This window comes from Hyperolius riggenbachi, chromosome 8 (genome assembly GCF_040937935.1).
Source record: "Hyperolius riggenbachi isolate aHypRig1 chromosome 8, aHypRig1.pri, whole genome shotgun sequence".
Classification (NCBI taxonomy): Eukaryota; Metazoa; Chordata; class Amphibia; order Anura; family Hyperoliidae; genus Hyperolius; species Hyperolius riggenbachi.
The window spans coordinates 31,647,171-31,671,216 of NC_090653.1; the positions used below are offsets into that span (position 1 = coordinate 31,647,171).

At 47.4% G+C, this 24,046-nt stretch overlaps 1 protein-coding gene across 1 annotated transcript; it reads left to right on the forward strand.

Moving 5' to 3' along the window:
* The first annotated feature begins 816 nt into the window (after window positions 1-816).
* On the forward strand, window positions 817-23,792 carry LOC137528075 (uncharacterized). Its single transcript, XM_068249333.1, has 5 exons — window positions 817-1,119; window positions 15,182-15,385; window positions 15,462-15,521; window positions 16,948-17,034; window positions 23,539-23,792. Exons 1-5 carry the CDS (start codon window positions 837-839, stop codon window positions 23,688-23,690), a joined length of 786 nt encoding a protein of 261 aa, XP_068105434.1. The 5' UTR covers window positions 817-836; the 3' UTR covers window positions 23,691-23,792.
* Window positions 23,793-24,046: the final 254 nt, after the last annotated feature.

Genomic DNA, 24,046 nt, shown 5'->3' on the forward strand with positions numbered 1-24,046 from the left:
TGTCAGTTTTCTCTATAAATTACATTAGCTGTTGTAAGGTAGAGGTCACACTTGTCTTTCAGTTTTCTGAAAGGTGTAGAAACTGAAAGACAAGTGTGACCCCTGCCTAAACCTCTGTGTTTAACCCTTCCAATGCTGGTCTAGTAAAAAAAATGCTTTTTGCATATAATATGCTGTAAATAATGTTTTAGAGCAAAGTTGAAATGCAGGGTTATATTCCGCTTTAATGACAGTATGTTTGTTTAGGCTGGAGTTCCTCTTTAACCGGGGACTACCTGTAATGCATTGCAAGCAGGTGGCAAGGTTAAGCTACTGTGTGTGCAATGTATTATTAGCATTTTGTACCAATATAATCTATAACAGTAAAGTATAGTTACATTATTGTGACCTAGATATCTTCCACAGTAGATTTCATCAGGCTATGCAACCTAGTAGTGAACCTTGTTATGGTCACATTCGTCACAATTAGCCCAAATCAAAGATAATCATGTAAGATAATTATTACTATAATGTTGCAACAAACGTTTGTATTTGAACGAACGATCTTCTAGTAATAATCGGAAAGAATAATTTCAACGTTACAAATTTATGTGTTACATTAGAAATAAAAGCATTATATACATACCTTCCAGACTGATTCATGGTTGCTTTCAACACAGCAAGTGCTTTTGAAAAGCCTCAGCTGAAGGGAGGATCACTTTGCATTTAACTGCCTTTCATCACCTTCATGAACGTTCATGAACGTTCGTTCCAAAGGCTACTGCATTCCTGTGTCATCCATTTCCTGTTATGTCATTTCCTTTGTTGCCTGCGTACACAGTATTCTCACCATAATCATGTCAAGGCGTAGGAGGAACACCCAGCATGTTACAGCTATGTCCAGGGGTGAAATAGCAGAAATGGTGCGAATTTTGGACAAAAAGGATTACGATGGGAGGAAGCAGGTATATAAGCAGCCAAGGGATAGAAAAAATGAGATCCTAGATAGAGTCATTTCATCCCTGGAACAAAAGTTTGGTGTGCAGAGAACAAAACCACAACTACAGCGCCGATGGTCAGACCTCAAATATAAGGAGGATTTTGTCCTTGAGTCCCTACGCACAGAAATAAGAGAACGAAGTAAGTTTAGATATAATATTGTGTTTGATGTTAGGTTATGCAGTTTTTTTTTAACTTGAAATGTGTGACATTATCAATGTCTAAACTGTGTGCATAAGCTTACTAATATAACGCTGAAGATGGATTGACCGTTACAAGGAGGTGAGATAGCTGACACTATTGTAACGATGTTTTCAAACCACATGCTGATATAGTTTGTCATACCTGTACCCGTCTCATGTAGCAAAACAAGTGTGAAATAGGTAAAGTTTTGTTTTTTTGAGAGGGATATTGAGGTTTCCTTGCAAAACATAGCAGGTGAGTGTCGGTCCTGCTGATCTGTTTGCAGGGCCGGATTATCAACCAGGCACCTCAAGCATCTGCTTAGGGCCCCATAAGGATTGCCAAATGTATATATTTGCACTGGCGTAGGGCCTGTGGTCGCAGCGGTCACCGTGGCGACTGGGCCCGCCCTCTTAGGGCCCTTTTCCACTAGCAATCGCTAGCGTTCACGCTGAACGCTAGCGATTGCTGAATCGCAATTACCGGCGATTCCCCGACGTTCGCGGCCGCGATTTTGCTATGCTATGCACTGCATAGCAAAATCGCGGCAAATATCGATCCGCCGCGCGTTCGCGTTCCCGGCAAAAACGAATTGCGGTAGTGGAAATGACCTACCGCGATTCCTATGTTAAAAAGCAAACCGTAGCGATTGTAAAATCGCTAGCGGTTTGCGTTTTTGCGATTCAGCCAGCGCAAATGCACTGGTGGAAAAGGGCCCTCAAGGGGCCCATGCATGCCCAACATGTGTGCTGAAGACGCTGTTCTTCCTCCTCCCGATATTTCCTGCCAGAGATCACAGGAGCGGTTGGCCGTAAAATGACAGAGCTATCTACACTTGCTGATAAGAAGCAGAGCGGCTCTGTAAGTTAACCCCTCAGACAGAAAAGGGTGTATTTTAGTCTGCCTGCCTGTGCTCTTTTCTACACTACTCTGCCCCCACCTCCCAGTCACTGAAGGGAGGGGTGAAAATCAGGGAGCAGCTGCTTGTGAGTGACTGGGGATTGGAGAGAGCACGGGCAAGGATTTGGTAGTGAGAACTACTGTAAGGAGGGCTAGGTAGGAAAATGAACAGTTTTTGACCCAAATTTAAGTGAAAAATAGACTGCATATGTGTTTAGAGTTTTTATAACTAGCTCTTAGTGCTATATAACATTGGTGACTCAAACTCTCACAGTTTGTTCTAATTTGCGTGGTACACTTTTCATCTTACAATCAGTCATCCAGCAAAGCGGCTGTAAGTTATCACCCCCCCTCCAAATTAGCAATTTTATTTACTGTCTGTATCCCCAAACCCCCCAACAAGAGGTCACCAACACATGCTTCTCATCCAAAGTGCGCACAGCATAGCATTTTCACTTGTCCAGTAGGCACTTTACCTCTGTCTTCCCTCAGCGTCCTCCTGTCTCCATACCCACAGCGTCTCTGTCCCTGTGACCTGCCAGGATGTTGCATACATGTCGCCAGGTCACAGAGATGCCACAGGTATGAAGATGGAAGGACACTGAAACAAGAACGGGGGAAGTAAGCACCCTCAACAAATGGGAACACTCCGCTGCATGCACTCTGCAACAAACCGGGAGTGGGAGTCACAAGGAAACTGTTACGGGATTGGGGGGGGGGGGGGGGGGGGCGGTCCAAGTTCCGCATCGGGGCCCAGAGGTCTGTAGCTACGCCACTGTATATTTGGACAGGCAGTCTGTCCAAATTACACTCAGTCTCTGGTGCATGATGAGTGCTCTGTCCGCCCCTCCCCGCTGATGCTGGATGAAGAGGCAGATACATACAGAGCGGGAGATCTGAAGAGGAGTGCAGGCATGGAGAGGTAGTTATGGAACAGCTGTTCTGAATGTGTGACGCTGCTTTCTTTACTGCTTATCTAATCTATGAAACTCTTTCCTCGCCAGCGGAAGTCTTTAGTCCGTCGCCTCCCCTCTCTCAGGATATGTCATCTAGGGCCTAGGTTCTCAACGTGTGGTACGCGTACCCCAGGGGGTACTTCTGATGGTTCCAGGGGGTACTCGGGCTTGATATACTTGACCAAAAATAACAAAATTAGAGTTTTAGAAAATTATAAATCGTATTTAAAAAAAACAAAAAAAACCCACCAAATTAGTGTTTTAGCTAATTAAAAGCAATAGTAAATGCTTGGAAATTGTTTAGAGCCAATTATCATGTACTACGATTAAATATAAATTTGTCAAGGGGTACTTGTGATAATGTTTACTATGCCAGGGGGTACTTGGTGAGTGCAGGGTTTTAAAAGGCGTACATACTAATACAATTTTGAGAAACCCTGATCTAGGACAGTGATCTGCAAACTTGGCTCTCCAGCTGTTAAGGAACTACAAGTCCCACAATGCATTTTCCTTTATGAATCATGACTGTCAGACGCCTGTAATGCATTGTGGGACTTGTAGTTCCTTAACAGCTGGAGAGCCAAGTTTGCAGATCACTGATCTAGGAGAAGGGCTGTTCTGCTAAGTGTCTCTGTCCTGCTTTTTTTCAGTGTTAACTTTTCTGAGTCTTGGGTTTGGGGGGAGGGAGGGGGGGAAGGGAAGTGAGGGCTGGCTGCGTCCGTCTGCTGACATGTGACGTGAGAGGGATTCACCAGTTTCTGCTTCCCCAGCCCAGCGAGTTAGTATACAGAAGCTTTGCTTAAAAGTGTGTTAAATAATAATGTATGTGTTGTGCATTTCAAAGAAGTGTTTGCTATCTGTGTATAGAGATGCGAAGTTCGGATCTTTTCAATGATCCGGATGATTCGAATCGGATCATTGAAAAGATCCGGATCTTTGATCCGAATCTTGAATCATTTTACAAGGGAAGCATTCGGGGGTGAAATGACTAGCAGGACAGGAGAAGGGGAAGGGGGGTGGACACACAGAGAGAAGGGGAGAAGATGGACAGAGGGCAGGGAGTGGACAGAGAAGGGAGGAGGGACGAGCAGAGAGCAGAAATGTTTGTTTGCACGCAATACCCACATGCTGCAATCATATGCTTTACATATATTTCACCTATATGTTCATCTGTATACTCCCAACTCCCATTCCCCAAAGCATTCCCAGAAGTGAAGTGCAGATGTTTAGAGCAGTGCATGAGGATCATATTGCACAGCAATCACAGTGCCTGCAAAGTTACTGAGCTGTGCTGAGCCAAAAGTGTTCTGTAGTTGTGCACAGTGAACAAATTGGAAAGACAGCCTGTAATGAGCAGCACATTATAGCCAGTATGTGTGCTCTACACATATCTGGCCGTGGCACCCATGCCCCCTCTCTCTCATCTACCTGTCCCTGCAAGCTCCCCTCCAACTCAGCGATCCATCTCTGCTCTGCTTCCACTCCGCTGCCCGCTGAGAGGGGGCGTGTCGCTCCTGGCCCCGCCCCTTTTGCGATCCGAATCACTCATTTTGATGATTCGGATGATTCGGATGATTCGACTCACAAAAGAGATTCGGATCAAAGATCCGAATAGTTCATGCTCCGGACAACACTATCTGTGTATGAACTTTCAACACAACCAGGTTTAGATTTGTTCACTGCTGGGCTTGTTATTGGAGAAGTTGCTATAAGATCTCTGAAGGGAACACAGGTCCCAGCTGTCCCTTTTGTGTAGGGACAGTCCCTCTTTTGGAACTAAGTCCTCTGCCTTTTTTATTTTTCTGTCTTATTTGTGTCTTTTTCAGGACTGGTGTGAAGATCTGTGTACTGTAAATGTGTGTGTAGTGAGTAGTGTGTGTACAGTGCGTGTGTGTACAGTGCGTGTGTGTACAGTGTGTGTGTGTACAGTGTGTGTGTACAGTGTGTGTGTGTGTGTGTGTGTGTGTACGTGTGTGTGTGTACGTGTGTGTGTACGTGTGTGTGTACGTGTGTGTGTACGTGTGTGTGTGTGTGTGTGTGTATCTGTGTGTGTGTGTGTGTGTGTGTGTGTGTATCTGTGTGTGTGTGTGTGTGTGTGTGTGTGTGTGTGTGTGTGTGTGTGTGTGTGTGTGTGTATGTGTGTGTATGTATATGTGTGTGTATGTATATGTGTGTGTATGTGTGTGTATGTGTGTGTGTGTATACGTGTGTGTACGTGTGTGTGTGTGTGTGTGTGTGTATGCGTGTGTGTACGTGTGTGTGTGCGTGCGTGTGTGTGTGTGTGCGTGTGTGCGTGCGTGCGTGTGTGTGTGTAGTGTTTTGCTGTCTCTCTCTCTCTCTCTCTCTCTCTCTCTCTCTCTCTCTCTCTTTCTGCTGTCTCCCCCTCTGCATTTCTGCTGTCTCTCCATCTCTACCTTTCTGCTGTCTCTGTGTCTCTCTCTCTCTCTGACTTCCTGCTGTCTCTCTCTGTTTTTTCTGCTCTCTCCCTCTCTGTCTCTCTCTTTCTGCTCTCTCTCTCTGCCTTTCTACTCTCTCTCTCTCTCTCTCTCTCTCTCTCTCTCTCTCTCTCTCTCTCTCTCTCTCTTTCTACTCTTTTTCTCTCTCTTGCTCTCTCTCTCTCTCTGCCTTTCTGCTGTCTCTCCCTCTCTCTCTCTCTCTCTCTCTGCCTTTCTGCTGTCTCTCCCTCTCTCTCTGCCATTCTGCTCTCTCTCTCTCTCTCTGCCTTTCTGCTGTCTCTCTCTCTCTCTCTGCCTTTCTGCTCTCTCTCTCTCTGCGATTCTGTTTTCTCTCTCTCTTTCTGCTGTCTCTTTCTTTCTCTCTCTCTTTCTGCCTTTCTACTGTCTCTCTCTTTCTGTCTTTCTGCTCTATCTTTCTCTCTGCCTTTCTGCTCTCTCTCTCTGCCTTTCTACTGTCTCACTCTCTCTCTGCCTTTCTGCTCTCTCTCTCTCTCTCTGCCTTTCTGCTCTCTCTCTCTCTGCCTTTCTGCGCGCGCTCTCTCTCTCTCTCTCTCTCTCTCTCTCTCTCTCTCTCCAGTCTCTCTCTCTCTCTGCCTTTCTGCTCTCTCTCTGCCTTTCTGCTCTCTCTCTCTCCTGCCTTTCTGCTCTCTTTCTCTCTCTCTGCCTCTCAGCTGTCACTCTCTGCAGTCTCTCCAAATCCAAATCCAAAAAAGCTTTATTGGCAGGACCAAATACATTTAGCATTGCCAAAGCAAAATAGAACATTAACGTGGGGGGGGGGGGGGGGGGGGGGGGGGGGGGGGGGATTGTGGGAATAAGGGAAGGACATGGGTATACAGTCCATAGGAGGATGTAAGGGATGGTATGGGGGGGGGGGGATGGGATATATAGTCCATAGGGGAGGGGGGTATAGGCTTACAGTCCATAGGGGAGGGGGAGTATGGGGTTATACAGTTATACTCTCTAACTCTCTGCCTTTCTGCTGGCCTCCCCACACGCTGTGACCCTCCTCTCGCCCATTGTCACCCTCTCCCACCCAACTGGCACTCTCCTGAAAAATCTGGGGTGTGGCTTAATGCCACACAGGGGGCATGGCTTAAGTTTCCCTGTCACCTAAACTGGGGTGCACCTGTGTCGGAGGCTCTCACAATCTAATCCCTATCATAGCCCTAGTCGAATGTCCCACCATTGCTAAGTTCATGTAAATTTAGCTCCACCTGTGACCACACCCACATCATGGGCACACTGCAGATTTATTTCAGGATTCATATAAGCTGTAACAAAGAAATGTTTTTCTTTAAAGGTTATTATGCTATTGCTTATCTTTTAGAGCAGAGAGGAAGTTCTGAGTTCAAGTCCACTTTAAAGGCAACTGTGCACAAAAAAAATGTTTTTACATTGAACCTCCCATAAGGAAAGTTCACAACACTGCATGCCATAGAGCAGTGGTGCCCAACCTTTTTTTGCCCGAGGGCCGCACTTCATATCAAGATAAATTTTGCGGGTCAGAAATACATACATACTAAATTTAAATATAAATCTTTAACATTTTTTCTAGTAACTGTAACATGGTGTTGGAAAAGGAAAGGAAACGGCAAGCCAAAAATTATTGTACTCACCATTTGATGCCCATTTTCTGGGGTACCTACCTGGGTGTGTGTGCAGAGGCTCTCTGGGTGATCCCCCCACCCAGAACAAGTGCTTTGTGAGCTGCGGGTAGTTGAGGCCTACTATTCAGCAGAAGCCGGGGTCTCAATTAGCTGCCGTGGCCTAGCCGTGGGTGAAGGTCAGCGTGGAGCAAAATGTTTTTTTTCACAGCTTGACCAGCTGATAGGGTGTAATGTCACACTGTCCCCTGAGATGAAAGGCCAGAGCAGCCGCAAAACATCTGGGTGAGGAGAGCCAGAGCACGTGAGGAGAGCCAAAGCAAGAATTCGTGCTGAGGAGGATCGGGGATTGCGTCATACACAGCGTACTCGCGTTCTCTGCAGTAGCGCTGTGTTAGAGACTCTCACCCATTGGTTGCTGCAGGAACCTCCCTCCAATAGGATTAAGGCTGATTGCTATTGGAGGGTGGATCCTACAGCAACCAATGGACGTGGGTCCCCAACATATCACAGCGCTATTGTGGAGAACTGGAGTATGACATAATCCGTGATCCTCCTCCTCAGGACATTTCCGCCGGTCACAAAAGTCGGCTTCACGGGCCACAAATGGCCCGTGGGCCGTAGGTTGGGCACAGCTGCCATAGAGGGTGCTAGGGTTTAGAAGGAATGAAAATATATATATAGGATTAAGGAAGGGTGGGGGGCAAATCTGCTAGTTTGCTTAGGGCCCCATTTGGCCTTAATCCGGCTCTGTATGTTTAAATGCAGTAGTGGCTGCTTCACAGACCTAAAACAAGCATGCAGCTAATGCAATCTGAATTCAGTCAGACCAGCTGATCTGCATGCTTAATCAGGGCCTGTGGTTTAAAGCATCATAGACACTGGATCAGCAGAAGAGTCAGCCAAGTGGTATTATTTGGAAACATCAATTTCCTTCTCAGTTTAGATTCCCTTAACCACTTTACCCCCCGCCCGTACGAATTTCTCCGTCCCTTTTTCCATCCTTTGACCCCCAGAGACGGAGAAATCCGTACTTTCCGCGCTCCCGCCGCTGCCCGCTCTCCGATGAGCAGCGCGATCATTGTGAAAAAAAAACCACTTACCCAGCCTCCAAGGGTAACAGTAAATTCGGGCGCCTGAGGCTAGTGGACAAATCGGGCGCCGCCATTCACTCCTATAATAAATATCGTTTAATGGGCGCCCGATAGGAAAAAAAGGGCGCCGGAGAAAAATAACGTTTTAAAAGCGGCGCCCGGAGACTTAATGTTTTATTACTGCTTCTCATGATTACACATTATTTAATGATTTATACATTTTTAAATATTATTTTTAAACGAAAAATAGTACAATATTTTTTTCAAACATTATTTTTAAATGAAAAACAGTACATTTTTTTTTTTTACATTATTTTTAAACGAAAAAACCAACAGGGGGGGTCTTAGGTTTAGGCACCAACAGGGGGGTCTTAGGTTTAGGCACCAACAGGGGGTCTTAGGTTTAGGCACCAAAAGGGGGGTCTTAGGTTTAGGCACCAACAGGGGGGTCTTAGGTTTAGGCACCAACAGGGGGTCTTAGGTTTAGGCACCAACAGGGGGGTCTTAGGTTTAGGCACTAACAGGGGGGTCTTAGGTTTAGGCACCAACAGGGGGGTCTTAGGTTTAGGCACTAACAGGGGGGTCTAGGGGTTAGGGGTAGGTACAGGGAGGGTTACTTAGGCACCAACAGGGGGGGTCTTAGGTTTAGGCATCAACAGGGGGGTCTAGGGGTTAGGGGTAGGTACAGGGAGGGTTACTTAGTAATTTTTTTTTTTAAACTTTATTATACGTTTCACTATTTAAACGAAAGAATAAAGTTTTTACAATTGCCGATTTAATGCACATTATTTAATGATTTATAACTTTATAAAACATTAATTTTAAACGAAATACACTACAATACATTTTTAAACGTTATCCATGCTTATCGTTAAAAACCCGGCGCCCTTTTTTCCCAGCGCCCCTTTTTAACGTACGCGCCTCCAAGTACTTCCTCCAAGCGGCCGGAAGGACGCCAAATAGTAAAACTACACCCTAAACATTTTTTCACATACAAATAAATTACTTTTACACAAAAAATTAACTCATTACCTCCCAATTTTTTTTTATTTTTTTTTGTAATTTAAAAAAAAAAAAAAAAATGTACAATAAAAAAAATACATAAATAGTTACCTTAGGGACTGAACTTTTTAAATATTTATGTCAGGAGGGTACAACACTGTTACTTTATAAACTATGGGCTTGTAATTAGGGATGGACGCAAAACTGAAAAAAATGCACCTTTATTTCCAAATAAAATATTGGCGCCAAACATTGTGATAGGGACATAATTTAAACGGTTTTATAACTGGGACAAAAGGGCAAATACATTTCATGGGTTTTAATTACAGAAGCATGCATTATTTAAAAACTATAATGGCCGAAAACTGAAAAATTATGATTTTTTTCCCACATTTTTCCTATTTTCCCATTAAAACACATTTACAATAAAATAATTCTTGGCATAATGTCCCATCTAAAGAAAGCCTAATTGGTGGTGGAAAAAACAAGATATAGTTCGTTTAATTGTGATAAGTAATGATAAAGTTATAGACTAATGAATGGAAGGAGCGCTGAAAGGTGAAAATTGCTCTGGTGGTCAGGGGGTAAAACCCCTCAGTGGTGAAGTGGTTAAACAATGCAAGCTGCATTCTGTGTCCAAATGTTATGTCAGCTTCATTGCATTAGTAGATCATAATGAAATACACATAAGTAGACATATGCAGGTCCTGATATCAATCCTTGGAAAATTTAGTAAAAAATGTCTCCCCCCCCCCCCCCCCCCCAAACTGAGAAATGTGCGTAGCCATTACATGTTGGCAGAGCTAGTTGGAGGCTTGCTGTCCACAAATTAATCACGAATAACCACGGTGGATACTCGAGATTCAAGTTAGCTCTAATTGCCACAGCTGAGCGGCTAGATGCGGCGGGGTTAATTACCCAGAACGCCGCTCTCCGCCCAGCGTTTCAACGAGGTGCAAGTGTCCGAATGGACGCGTTGCAAGCCTCGATATCGAGCACTTCCTCCTTCAAGCCGGAAGGAGGAAGTGCTCCATCATTTTTTTAGAACCTCCCAGTTTTATTTTCTGTTTAAAAAAGCTAAAAAAGTAGGTTTAATGCTATTGTCTCATATGGTAATGATTCAGCTTTTCCCATAGTCTCGCAGTTAGCAATCATGTGACCCCCAACAAGACAAATTCAGCAATCATGAGGCCCCCAACAAGACAAATTCAGCAATCGTGAGACCCCCAACAAGACAAATTCAGCAATCATGAGGCCCCAACAAATCATGAGGCCCCCAACAAATCATGAGGCCCCCAACAAGACAAATTCAGCAATCTTGAGGCTCCCAACAAATCATGAGGCCCCCAACAAGTAAAAATTCAATCATTAGGCCCCCAACAAGACAAATTCAGCAGTCATGAGGCACATAAATAGACAGCATTTCACATAAATAGGCAGAATGCCCCCTTATTATGGTAGACACCTCTCACCTGGATTCTGACAGGGACCCCCAGGTTAGGTAGTGAGTGACATGGAGCCCTTTTAGGTAGTGAGTGAGTGACAGGAAGCCCCTTTAGGGAGTGAGTGAGTGACAGGGAGCCCCTTTAGGGAGTGAGTGAGTGAGTGCCAGGGAGCCCCTTTAGCTAGTGAGTGAGTGCCAGGGAGCCCCTTTAGCTAGTGAGTGAGTGCCAGGGAGCCCCTTTAGCTAGTGAGTGAGTGACAGGGAGCCCCTTTAGCTAGTGAGTGAGTGACAGGGAGGCCCTTTAGCTAGTGAGTGAGTGACAGGGAGGCCCTTTAGGGAGTGAGTGAGTGACAGGGAGCCCCTTTAGCTAGTGAGTGAGTGACAGGGAGCCCCTTTAGGGAGTGAGTGAGTGACAGGGAGCCCCTTTAGGGAGTGAGTGAGTGACAGGGTGTCCCTTTAGCTAGTGAGTGAGTGCCAGGGAGCCCCTTTAGCTAGTGAGTGAGTGACAGGGAGCCCCTTTAGCTAGTGAGTGAGTGACAGGGAGCCCCTTTAGGGAGTGAGTGAGTGAGTGACAGGGAGCCCCTTTAGGGAGTGAGTGACAGGGAGCCCCTTTAGGGAGTGAGTGAGTGACAGGGAGCCCCTTTAGCTAGTGAGTGAGTGACAGGGAGCCCCTTTAGCTAGTGAGTGAGTGAGTGACAGGGATGCCCTTTAGCTAGTGAGTGAGTGACAGGGAGCCCCTTTAGCTAGTGAGTGAGTGACAGGGAGCCCCTTTAGCTAGTGAGTGAGTGACAGGGAGCCCCTTTAGCTAGTGAGTGAGTGACAGGGAGGCCCTTTAGCTAGTGAGTGAGTGACAGGGAGCCCCTTTAGCTAGTGAGTGAGTGACAGGGAGCCCCCCCCCCAGCCGACGCCGCTGCTTCCCCTACCTTGCCAGCAGTGTCAGACCTCAAGATCAGCGGCCACCCGATCAGTAAGAGCGGGCGCTGGACGCACCCGCTCTATATGCGGAAGTGACGTCACTTCCGCATATCAGTGCGGGCGCTGGGTCCTAGCGTCCGCACTATTGTCGCCGCCTGATCGGGGTCTGACGTGGCGGCGGAGGCGGCTAGAGGGATGGAGGGAGGGAGGGAGCAGCGGCCAGGGGAGGTTGAGCGGCGGCCGGGCGGCACCCGCTAGGGCCGCGGCGGGGATGGGGCCCCCCTGCAGGCCCGGGCCCGTGACGGGAGTCACGGATGTCCCCCACTGATGGCGGGCCTGGTAGGTACCCTAATTATTACGTTGGCCCTGACAGAAGAAAGATCTCATCAGTGGAATGACAACACTCGGGTAAGTTAACTCAAATTTACTCAGTGCTCTGCATAGGGAAGAAGGGAGAGAAGTGGTCTGGGAGAGGAGTAAGTGGCCTTTGTAGTATGATGCGCCTGTATGGTGTGATGGTGGCTGGAAGGTGTAATGGTTAAGGGCTCTGCTTCTGACACAGGAGACCAGAGTTCAAACCTTGGCTCTGCCTGTTCAGTAAGCCAGGACCTAGTCAGTAGAAGACCTTAGGAAAGTCTCCCTAACACTGCTACTGCCTATAGAGCGCACCCTAGTGGCTTCAGCTCTGGCCTAACACTGCTACTGCCTATAGAGTGCGCCCTAATGGCTGCAGCTCTGGCCTAACACTGCTACTGCCTATAGAGCGCATCCTAGTGGCTGCAGCTCTGGCCTAACACTGCTACTGCCTATAGAGCGCATCCTAGTGGCTGCAGCTCTGGCCTAACAATGCTACTGCCTATAGAGCGTGTCCTAGTGGCTGCAGCTCTGGCCTAACACTGCTCCTGCCTATAGAGTGCTCCCTAGTGGCTGCAGCTCTGGCCTAACACTGCTACTGCCTATAGAGCGTGTCCTAGTGGCTGCAGCTCTGGCCTAACACTGCTACTGCCTATAGAGCGCTCCCTAGTGGCTACAGCTCTGGCCTAACACTGCTCCTGCCTATAGAGTGCTCCCTAGTGGCTGCAGCTCTGGCCTAACACTGCTACTGCCTATAGAGCACTCCCAGTGGCAGCAGCTCTGGCCTAACACTGCTATTGCCTATAGAGCGTGTCCTAGTGGCTGCAGCTCTGGCCTAACACTGCTACTGCCTATAGAGCGCATCCTAGTGGCTGCAGCTCTGGCCTAACACTGATACTGCCTATAGAGCGCTCCCTAGTGGCTACAGCTCTGGCCTAACACTGCTCCTGCCTATAAAGCGCTCCCTAGTGGCTGCAGCTCTGGCCTAACACTGCTCCTGCCTATAGAGCGCGTCCTAGTGGCTGCAGCTCTGGCCTAACACTGCTACTGCCTATAGAGCGCCCCCTAGTGGCTGCAGCTCTGGCCTAACACTGCTACTGCCTATAGAGCGCCCCCTAGTGGCTGCAGCTCTGGCCTAACACTGCTCCTGCCTATAGAGCGTGTCCTAGTGGCTGCAGCTCTGGCCTAACAATGCTACTGCCTATAGAGCGTGTCCTAGTGGCTGCAGCTCTGGCCTAGCACTGCTACTGCCTATAGAGCGCTCCCTAGTGGCTGCAGCTCTGGCCTAACAATGCTACTGCCTATAGAGCGCTCCCTAGTGGCTGCAGCTCTGGCCTAACACTGCTACTGCCTATAGAGCGCGTCCTAGTGGCTGCAGCTCTGGCCTAACACTGCTACTGCCTATAGAGTGCTCCCTAGTGGCTGCAGCTCTGGCCTAACACTGCTCCTGCCTATAGAGTGCTCCCTAGTGGCTGCAGCTCTGGCCTAACAATGCTACTGCCTATAGAGCGTGTCCTAGTGGCTGCAGCTCTGGCCTAGCACTGCTACTGCCTATAGAGCGCTCCCTAGTGGCTGCAGCTCTGGCCTAACACTGCTACTGCCTATAGAGCGCCCCCTAGTGGCTGCAGCTCTGGCCTAACACTGCTCCTGCCTATAGAGCGTGTCCTAGTGGCTGTAGCTCTGGCCTAACACTGCTACTGCCTATAGAGCGTGTCCTAGTGGCTGCAGCTCTGGCCTAACACTGCTCCTGCCTATAGAGCGCTCCCTAGTGGCTGCAGCTCTGGCCTAACACTGCTATTGCCTATAGAGCACTCCCTAGTGGCTGCAGCTCTGGCCTAACACTGCTGCTGCCTATAGAGCGCTCCCTAGTGGCTGCAGCTCTGGCCTAACACTGCTCCTGCCTATAGAGCGCTCCCTAGTGGCTGCAACTCTGGCCTAACACTGCTACTGCCTATAGAGCGCTCCCTAGTGGCTGCAGCTCTGGCCTAACACTGCTCCTGCCTATAGAGTGCTCCCTAGTGGCTGCAGCTCCGGCCTAACACTGCTACTGCCTATAGAGCGTGTCCTAGTGGCTGCAGCTCTGGCCTAACACTGCTACTGCCTATAGAGCGTGTCCTAGTGGCTGCAGCTCTGGCCTAACAATGCTACTGCCTATAGAGCGTGTCCTAGTGGCTGCAGCTCTGGCCTAGCACTGCTACTGCCTATAGAGCGCTCCCTAGTGGCTGCAGCTCTGGCCTAACAATGCTACTGCCTATAGAGCGCTCCCTAGTGGCTGCAGCTCTGGCCTAACACTGCTACTGCCTATAGAGCGCGTCCTAGTGGCTGCAGCTCTGGCCTAACACTGCTCCTGCCTATAGAGTGCTCCCTAGTGGCTGCAGCTCTGGCCTAACAATGCTACTGCCTATAGAGCGTGTCCTAGTGGCTGCAGCTCTGGCCTAACACTGCTCCTGCCTATAGAGTGCTCCCTAGTGGCTGCAGCTCTGGCCTAACACTGCTACTGCCTATAGAGTGCTCCCTAGTGGCTGCAGCTCTGGCCTAACACTGCTACTGCCTATAGAGCGCCCCCTAGTGGCTGCAGCTCTGGCCTAACACTGCTACTGCCTATAGAGCGCCCCCTAGTGGCTGCAGCTCTGGCCTAACACTGCTCCTGCCTATAGAGCGTGTCCTAGTGGCTGCAGCTCTGGCCTAACATTGCTACTGCCTATAGAGCGCGTCCTAGTGGCTGCAGCTCTGGCCTAGCACTGCTACTGCCTATAGAGCGCTCCCTAGTGGCTGCAGCTCTGGCCTAACAATGCTACTGCCTATAGAGCGCGTCCTAGTGGCTGCAGCTCTGGCCTAGCACTGCTACTGCCTATAGAGCACTCCCTAGTGGCTGCAGCTCTGGCCTAACACTGCTACTGCCTATAGAGCGCCCCCTAGTGGCTGCAGCTCTGGCCTAACACTGCTACTGCCTATAGAGCGTGTCCTAGTGGCTGCAGCTCTAGCCTAACACTGCTACTGCCTATAGAGCGTGTCCTAGTGGCTGCAGCTCTGGCCTAACACTGCTACTGCCTATAGAACGTCCCCTAGTGGCTGCAGCTCTGGCCTAACACTGCTACTGCCTTTAGAGCGCGTCCTAGTGGCTGCAGCTCTGTCACTTTGAGTCCGCCAGGAGAAAAGTGCAATATAAATGTTATTTGTCTTGTCTGTAGGAAGGTGCCTGTAGTGCCTTATTGTAAATCTGCCCCTTGAAAAATGTTGGTTATACATTGTTTTGGCCTCATCATCTGCTTTTATTATTGTCATCTCACAGAAAAAAAAGATCGTAAAAAAAGGAGACGCAACAGAGAAAGACAGAGGGAGCTAGAGGAGGAAGTGGAACATGATGAAGATCAGAATGCTGCAGCTCAGGCACCCGGCGATGACAACACCACAGTTATGAAGGTGGAGGATAATGGTGGAGATGATGAGGTAGCTGTTGATCAGGATGAGGCAGAGCCGGATATGCTTGGAAAAGGTTAGTATACGTAACTTTTTTTTTTGATTGATCATAAACATTATTACAAACACAATGTACATTTCTGATTTCACAGATGCAGAGGCAGACGTCAGCCAGCAAGATCAACAGGAAGTGCGTGATCAAAAGGAATCTGGTGAGCATATGGATGCAGTTATCTGTAGTACAATCAATATGTCTTCAAACACAAAATACACACACCAGTACTTATATTGATACAGAAACATATTGTTTTTTTGGTTGACTCACTACATCATGTTATGTAAAATATCACACCTTATCAAAGTTAACACGCCTTCTCTGGGTAGCATAGCGAATGCAACAACCTTACGCCTGGTAATTGCCAATGGCAGTCGTCCTGGCCGTTGCCCCTCCGGGATTGTAGCACTCGCTATGCTACTCTGATAAGGCGTCTTAACTTTGATAAGGTGCGATCTCTTGGATATTTTTCAAAGCACGGTTTCATCCATGAACACCGTTCTGTGGTTGCATACATATGCATAACTGGACAACATTTTTTTTAAAATAAAGTAACATAGAATGCTGGTGTCCTACCTTACTTTTATGTATGAAAGAAAACATTATGGCCTTCACAAATAGACACAAAACAGGAGTAATGGAAAGTGAAGCTCTCTATTCCTACTTACAGAATGCACATAATGAACAATGAATACTTTAGACTTGTAGACTTCATAATACTGACGGATGTTACCAATCAGGATGTTGGACAACCACACACAGAGGCCAATGATGGGGAGTGTACACAGTTTGGCTTATAGGATTCAATACTACTTCTTTCAATATTATAGTCATAACATCTAATTAATGTTTATTGTCTGTCCTTACCAAAAAAACATGATGACAAATCTGTCAGCAGAGCTGACAAGGACACAGAAAACATCTAAAAAAGTGCAAAACCACAAAACAAAATAACAAAAAAAAAAAATGACCTTTCAATTACATCATTAAAGCATGAGCACAGTTTTTCACAAAATATTAACAGTCTTCTCTACTGGAGAACCCGACCTCGCCAAGTCGAGTTCCGGGTCGGCGTCTTCTGCGCTCCACAGCGCGGGTCACGTGGTCCGGCTGATGTCATCAGGACGGTACTGCGCAGGCACAGTAGTTCTGTCCCTGCGCAGTACCCTCCTGATAATGTTGGAGGGACCACGTGACCCGCGCCATGGAGCGCAAAAGACGCCGACCTGGAACCTGACCTGGCGAGGTCAGGCTCTGCCGCAGAGAAGACCGGCTCTGGAGCTGTGGCAAGGGCACAGGACGGCTGCCACGGGCTGGAGGAAGCCCCAGGTAAGTGGATCTTTTTGTTTATTTTGCTTGGACAATTCCTTAAGGTGTCCTTGGTGTCTGGTCATTGGTGCATGCTCAAAGCATGTTTGTGTCAATCCTTCATTCTGTGAGTGGTAGTAGCACTTTTTTGTGGGTTTATTGGTAATCAGTAATGTTGCATGCATGCACCTAAAAAAATTCTAGAGTTATAAAATTATAATCAAAATACACATAAAAGAAATACTAACAACATAACTATTTAAACTCCTTTTCAGATATCAACACTGATCGAGAGGAACATGAGGCTGAGGAGATATCAGGAACAAGTTATCACACTCAAGCACGGGAGACCATCACCATTGGTAAATACAAATGACAATGCATATAGTAGAAAAAAAATGGACAATAATTAATACTATGAAGACACCAACATCACACCAGACACTGTAGTAATAACCCACATGTCACCAGCTACCTACCCAAACTTAACAAAAAGAAAAAAATATATATTGATATATTATATAAACGCTACATTCGAACATTTCATAACATTCGACATGTATGTGCATTTTATCAAACATATTTATGCAATGGAGGTAAAGCATAGATGACCTTTACTACACAGATTAATAATGCCTTTGTATCTTACAATTTCTACATGGTGTGTGTCTGTGTGTGTGTGCGTGCGTGCGTGCGTGTGTGTGTGTGTGTGTGTGTGTGTGTGTGTGTGTGTGTGTGTGTGTGTGTGTGTGTGTGTGTGTGTAAATTACTACATGTATGGAATCTATAACCTACAGGCCCTTGATCAGGGCTAAATTTATATCACACAAGCACATAGGCACAATTGTCCTACCACCCTATACCTCACCATGGGCGCCCGCAGAAAATTTTCCGGAGCGGGCAAAAAGTGGCGCCACATTGTGCGCACTGAAAAATGGGTGTGGTCATGGACCAGAGTGTGGGTGTGGTCACGGGTGGAGACAAATTTACATGAACTTACCAATGATGGGACTTTGGACTAGGACAGTGGTGGCGAACCTTTTGGAGGCCGAGTGCCCAAACTGCAACCCAAAAGTCTCTTATCTATCACAACGTTCACAAAGTGCCAACACGGCTATTTAAACTAATTACAAACGTTTTAACACATACATGAACATTATAGAAAATCCAAGTTGAAAATAAACTGTGAAGGAAAACAATTTCATCCATCCTACTCCTGAAAAATGTAATCATTTTTTTTAGAACCTCCCAGTTTTATTTTCTGTTTTAAAAAGTAAAAAAAAAAATAGGTTTAATGCTATTGTCTCATATGATGATGATTCAGTTTTTCCCATAGTCTCACAGTTAGCAATCATGTGACCCACAACAAGACAAATTCAGCAATCATTAGGCCCCCAACAAGACAAATTCAGAAATCATGAGGCCCCCAACAAGACAAATTCAGCAATTGTGAGGCCCCCAACAATACAAATTCAGCAATCATGAGGCCCCCAAGAAGACAAATTCAGCAATCATGAGGCCCCAACAAGACAAATTCAGCAATCGTGAGTCCCCCAGCAAGACAAATTCAGCAATCTTGAGGCCCCCAACAAATCATGAGGCCTCCAAAAAGACAAATTCAGCAATCATGAGGCCACCACCATGACAAATTCAGCAATCATGAGGCCCCCAACAAGACAAATTCAGCAATTGTGAGGCCCCCAACAATACAAATTCAGCAATCATGAGGCCCCCAACAAGACAAATTCAGCAATCGTGAGGCCCCCAACATGACAAATTCAGCAATCATGAGGCCCCCAAGAAGACAAATTCAGCAATCATGAGGCCCCAACAAGACAAATTCAGCAATCATGAGGCCCCCAGCAAGACAAATTCAGCAATCTTGAGGCCCCCAACAAATCATGAGGCTCCCAAAAAGACAAATTCAGCAATCATGAGGCCCCCAAAAAGACAAATTCAGCAATCATGAGGCCCCCAACAAGACAAATTCAGCAGTCATGAGGCCCCCAACAAGACAAATTCAGCAGTCATGAGGCACATAAATAGACAGCATTTCACATAAATAGGCAGCATGCCCCCTTAATATGGTAGACACCTCTCACCTGGCTTCTGAATTCTCCTCTACTGGCTGCTGTGCCTGGCTGGCAATACTGTTTTTGGCTGGATTGGGGATGATGTGTGGGCTGAAAAGCCTGGCAGTGATGCTGTGGCCTGGCTGGCGGTGATGCTGTGGCCTGGCTGGCGGTGATGCTGTGGCTGGCTGGCGGTGATGCTGTGGCTGGGCTGGCTGGTGGTGATGCTGTGACCTGGCTGGCGGTGATACTGGGGCCTTTTTGACAGTGATTCTGGGCTGGTTGGCTGGTGGTGATGCTGGGTTGGCTGGCCTAGATAGTTTTAGTAGTGAGAGGTGCCCCCTAGTTTAGGTAGCGCCAGGAGCCCCCAGTTTAGGTAATGACAGGAGTCCCCAGTTCAGGTAGTGACAGGAGCCCCTTAGTTCAGTTAGTGACAGGTACCCCTCAGTTTAGGTAGTGACAGGTGCCCCCCAGTTCAGGTAGTGACAATGACGCCCCAGTGTATGTAGTGACAGGAGCCCCTAGTTTAGGTAGTGACATGTGCCCCGAAGTTCAGGTAGTGACAGGTGCCCCCCAATTTAGGTAGTCACAGAAGCCCCCGAGTTCAGTTAGTGACAGGTGCCCCCCAGTGTATGTAGTGACAGATGCCCCCCAGTTCAGATAGTGACAGAGACCCCCTGTGTATGTAGTGACAGAGAACCTCTGTGTATGTAGTGACAGGAGCCCCAAGTTTAGGTAGTGACAGGTGCCCCCCAGTTCAGGTAGTGGCAGGTTCCCCCCTGTATAGGTAGTGACAGGAGCCCCCAGTTCAGTTAGTGAAAGGTGCCCCCTAGTGTATGTAGTGACAGATGCCCCCCAGTTCAGATAGTGACAGGGACCCCCCCCCCCCCCTGTGTATGTAGTGACAGGGACCCCCTGTGTATGTAATGACAGGAGCCCCCCAGGTTAGGTAGTGACAGGGACCCCCAGTTTAGGTAGTGACAGGCGCCCCCCAGGTTAGGTAGTGACAGGAATGCCCAGGTTAGGTAGTGACAGGGACCCCCAGGTTAGGTAATGACAGGGACCCCCCTGTGTATGTAGTGACAGTAGGCCCCCAGGTTAGGTAGTGACAGGGACCCCCAGTTTAGGTAGTGAAAGACACCCCCCAGGTTAGGTAGTGACAGGTGCCCCCCAGGTTAGGTAGTGACAGAAACCCCCCAGGTTAGGTAGTGACAGGGACCCCCAGTTTAGGTAGTGACAGGGACCCCAAGTTTAGGCAGTGACAGGAGCCCCCCAGGTTAGGTAGTGACAGGGTACCCCAGTTTAGGTAGTGACAGGAGCCCCCCAGGTTAGGTAGTGACAGGGACCCCCAGTTTAGGCAGTGACAGGGACCCCAAGTTTAGGCAGCGACAGGAGCCCCCCAGGTTAGGTAGTGACAGGGTACCCCAGTTTAGGTAGTGACAGGAGCCCCCCAGGTTAGGTAGTGACAGGGACACCCAGTTTAGGTAGTGAAAAGTGCCCCCCAGGTTTGGTAGTGACTGTCAAAAACCGCAAGGGCCGGTCTGCGATCGGGTCAATCGATCGGAGTCAGAAATCCTCTCACAATGTCACTTTGCTCATCACGAAGCATAACCGACTTCGCAGGTTGATGAACCGACTAGCGGAGGGAGCGTTCGGACGCCAAAGGATTCACCACACACATACAATTCAAAGATCTCCAAGCGGGTTACACGGCCCACTACTGTAATTATGCTACTACTTCGAGAACACTCTGTTAACCCTTTGCAGTATGCAGGAATCTGGGTCAGACCTGAATATCTGAGCCGGGTCCGCGCATACGGGTTATAAATGTTCACTTCTATTAAACACAGGGAAGCAGTTTCAGGAGAATAGATACGTTTGTGTATATTCAGAGCAGGTCGTAACCAAACCGATTTTAAAACGTTTTAATAATAAAGTTGCATTACATACATTTCTACAGATTAACACAGACACATAGCTAAAAATAAAATTGATAAAATTAGAAGGATCTTACTTTAGTTATGGCTGAGCAGTCCATTTGGAGAGTGAAGAAAAGAGTCCGGTTTAAATTAGGCCTTAATGGTGAGAGTCCTTGGAACAATGCATGCGTTCGGTCCTTCTGTAGGAACGCAGGATAGGAGCTCTTCTTTAGCAGATGAAATGGTGAAAGACGAGGCGGGCAATGCTGGCCCCAGATTTATACAATCTTAGAATTGGGGCTGGATTACCTCCAAACTAGGTGGGGTTAAGGCGGAGTTACCTCCTGGACAGCAAGGTCGCAGCCCCCAGAACTCAGAGCAGAAAATGTAACATTTATTCATCTGCGTGACCCCGCCCCAGATTGGCATATCGCAAATCCGAGGCTATATTCACAAGCGGCCCGCGATCCTGTATCAAATGAGGGTACACATGCCTGGTCTACCGCATTCGGTCTGCGCATGCTGAATAAAGCAGTTTCCCGATTGACCCCCAACAGTTAGAAAATTGTAATTCGGGTGGATGATAAAACTGGTTTATGGGTATGTATTTTTTGTAGGGATGCTCATTCGGATTCCGCCGAAATGCAATTTCCGAAATTCCGATCGAAAATTGCATTTCCGCATCAGAATGCGGAAATCGGTAATGCAAGTGCCGTAGGCAGATTTCCGCCGGAAATTGCGGAAATTCCCCCCGACTTTAACATCGATTTTCTCAAAAACTATAAGGTCTTTTTGGAAACTTTTTTTTGCATCTTGTTCACAAGATTCAGTTTAATAACCTCTGAAAATGTGGTGTTTCTAGGACTTACGGGGGCTTTGCTATTAACCGCTAAAGTCGGCGGATTTTTACTGTAATGTAAAATGCAGAAAATAGGCAGATGCAGATTTTCTGCATTTTACATTACAGTAAAAATCCGCCGACTTTAGCGGTTAATAGCAAAGCCCCCATAAGTCCTAGAAACACCAAATTTTCAGGGTTTATTAAACCGAATCTTCTGAACAAGATGCAACATTTTTTTTCAAAAAGACCTTATAGTTTTTGAGAAAATCGATATTAAAGTCGGGCGGAATTTCCACGATTTCCGGCGGAAATTCCGCATTGGAATGCGGAAATTGGTAGCGGAAAGCAGAATCGATAATTGGCAATGGCGGAATGCGGATTTACCGCGGAATCGGAAATTGGCATTCCGACCATCCCTAATTTTTTGTCTTTCTGTGACAAGCCTATTTTGAATTACAAATCCATTAAAGAGAACCCGAGGTGTGTTTAAAGAATGTTATCTGCATACAGAGGCTGGATCTGCCTATACAGCCCAGCCTCTGTTGCTATCCCAAACCCCACTAAGGTCCCCCTGCACTCTGCAATCCCTCATAAATCACAGCCATGCTGTGAGGCTGTGTTTACATCTGTAGTGTCAGTCTCAGCTGCTCCCCCGCCTCCTGCATAGCTCCGGTCCCTGCCCCCGTCCCTTCCCTCCAATCAGCAGGGAGGGAAGGGATGCAGGCGGGGACTGGAGTTCTGCAGGAGGCGGGGAGATCAGCAGACTGACACTATAGAGATAAACACAGCCAGCTCTGACAAGCTGTTTGTCAGCAGCATGGCTGTGATTTATGAGGGATTGCAGAGTGCAGGGGGACCTTAGGGGGGTTTGGGATAGCAACAGAGGCTGGGCTGTATAGGCAGATCCAGCCTCTGTATGCAGATAATATTCTTCAAACCCACCTCGGGTTCTCTTTAAAGTTCTCTTTGTTTGGTTCTAAGATTTCAGAGGGAATCCCTTATCTATGCTGATCCTACCTGGTTTTCGTGGATGAGCTGTAGGCAGCAAATGGTCTCCTCAGGAGGTCCAGCCACGTGTGGCATTCCTCTCTGTACCTAATGCAGAACATGGGGGAAGGTGGGTGAGGGGTTTGCTTTCATTCAGAAGAGAGGGGAGAGATATCTGTGGCACATCTACACAGGACTGACAGTAATGGGGCTGGACCATTACGAAAGTCGTTGGCGATTACGCATGACTTTCCGTAATGTTCATCACAGTGACTAGTGACAGGGACCCCCAGTTTAGGTAGTGACAGGTGCCCCCCTCACCTTGACAGCCAGCATCAGACCTCAGTATCAGCCGGCGACCAGTTAGAGCGGGCGCACGGTACTCCGTGAACACCACGCTGTATATGCAGAAGTGATGTCACTTCCGCATATCAGTGCGGTGTCCGCTAGGTCCTAGCACCCGCACTAATGGTCGCCGGCTCGTCCGAGGTCTGAAGCTGGGGGGGAAAGGGGGGGTTGGGGGGTGGCAGCGGGCGTCCAGGGGAGGGCAAATGCCCCAATTTACAAACCCATGCCACACAGACATTAATTAGAATGGCGACAGCTGTAACCTCTAATTTACACTCCACTCCGTAGTAGCTAAGGGAGGAGGAAGGCACATGGGGAGGGGAGTGAGCCACCTTTACATCAGGCGCCTGTAGGCATGTGCCTACAGTGCCTTATGGTAAATTCTGACCTGTCCTTGATGTAATAAACAGCTCCCTTGGACAATACATTACTTATTAAGGTTTTAAGCTACATTATGTGTACATGCTCCTTCATATATAGCACACACTCTTTATGCCACATATGCCTCTTGTCCAGCAGCTGCAACAGGCCTTGGCCTTTAACACCCTGCCATAAATATCATTATACTTACAGGAAAAGGGGTACAGGGTTTATAACTGTAGAAATCCTTATGAACAAGTACTACTCATTGTTTCATACACTTTAAGAGCATGAAGTTAAAACTAGTCACTTAATGCAAATTTTTACACAATTTTACAGACAAACGACAAGCTCAAGCACTTCGAGACAACTTTGAAGACGCCTATGACAACATCGTAGTGCTGAAGTGCAATACATGGGCAGCCATGTCCAAATATCAGGAAGACCTCAAACATCTGAAACAAAAAATGAAAAACATTTTTCAACTTTAATTTGGTCATTTCTCATGACAAGTGTTCTTTAAAAAAAAAATTATTGTTCAACTACAATGTTTAATGTTGTGCTATATTAAAGTAATATTTACATTACATATATATTTGTATGTTATTAAATTGAGGAGTGTGTGTGTGTGTGTGGTATGTGTGTGTGTGTGTGTGGTGTGTGTGGTATGTGTGTGGTATGTGTGTGGTATGTGTGGTATGTGTGGTGTGTGTGTGTGTGGTGTGTGGTGTGTGGTGTGTGGTATGTGTGTGTGTGTGTGTTGTGTGGTGTGTGGTATGTGTGTGTGGTATGTGTGTGTGGTATGTGTGTGTGTGTGGTATATGTGTGTGTGTGTGTGTGTGGGTGT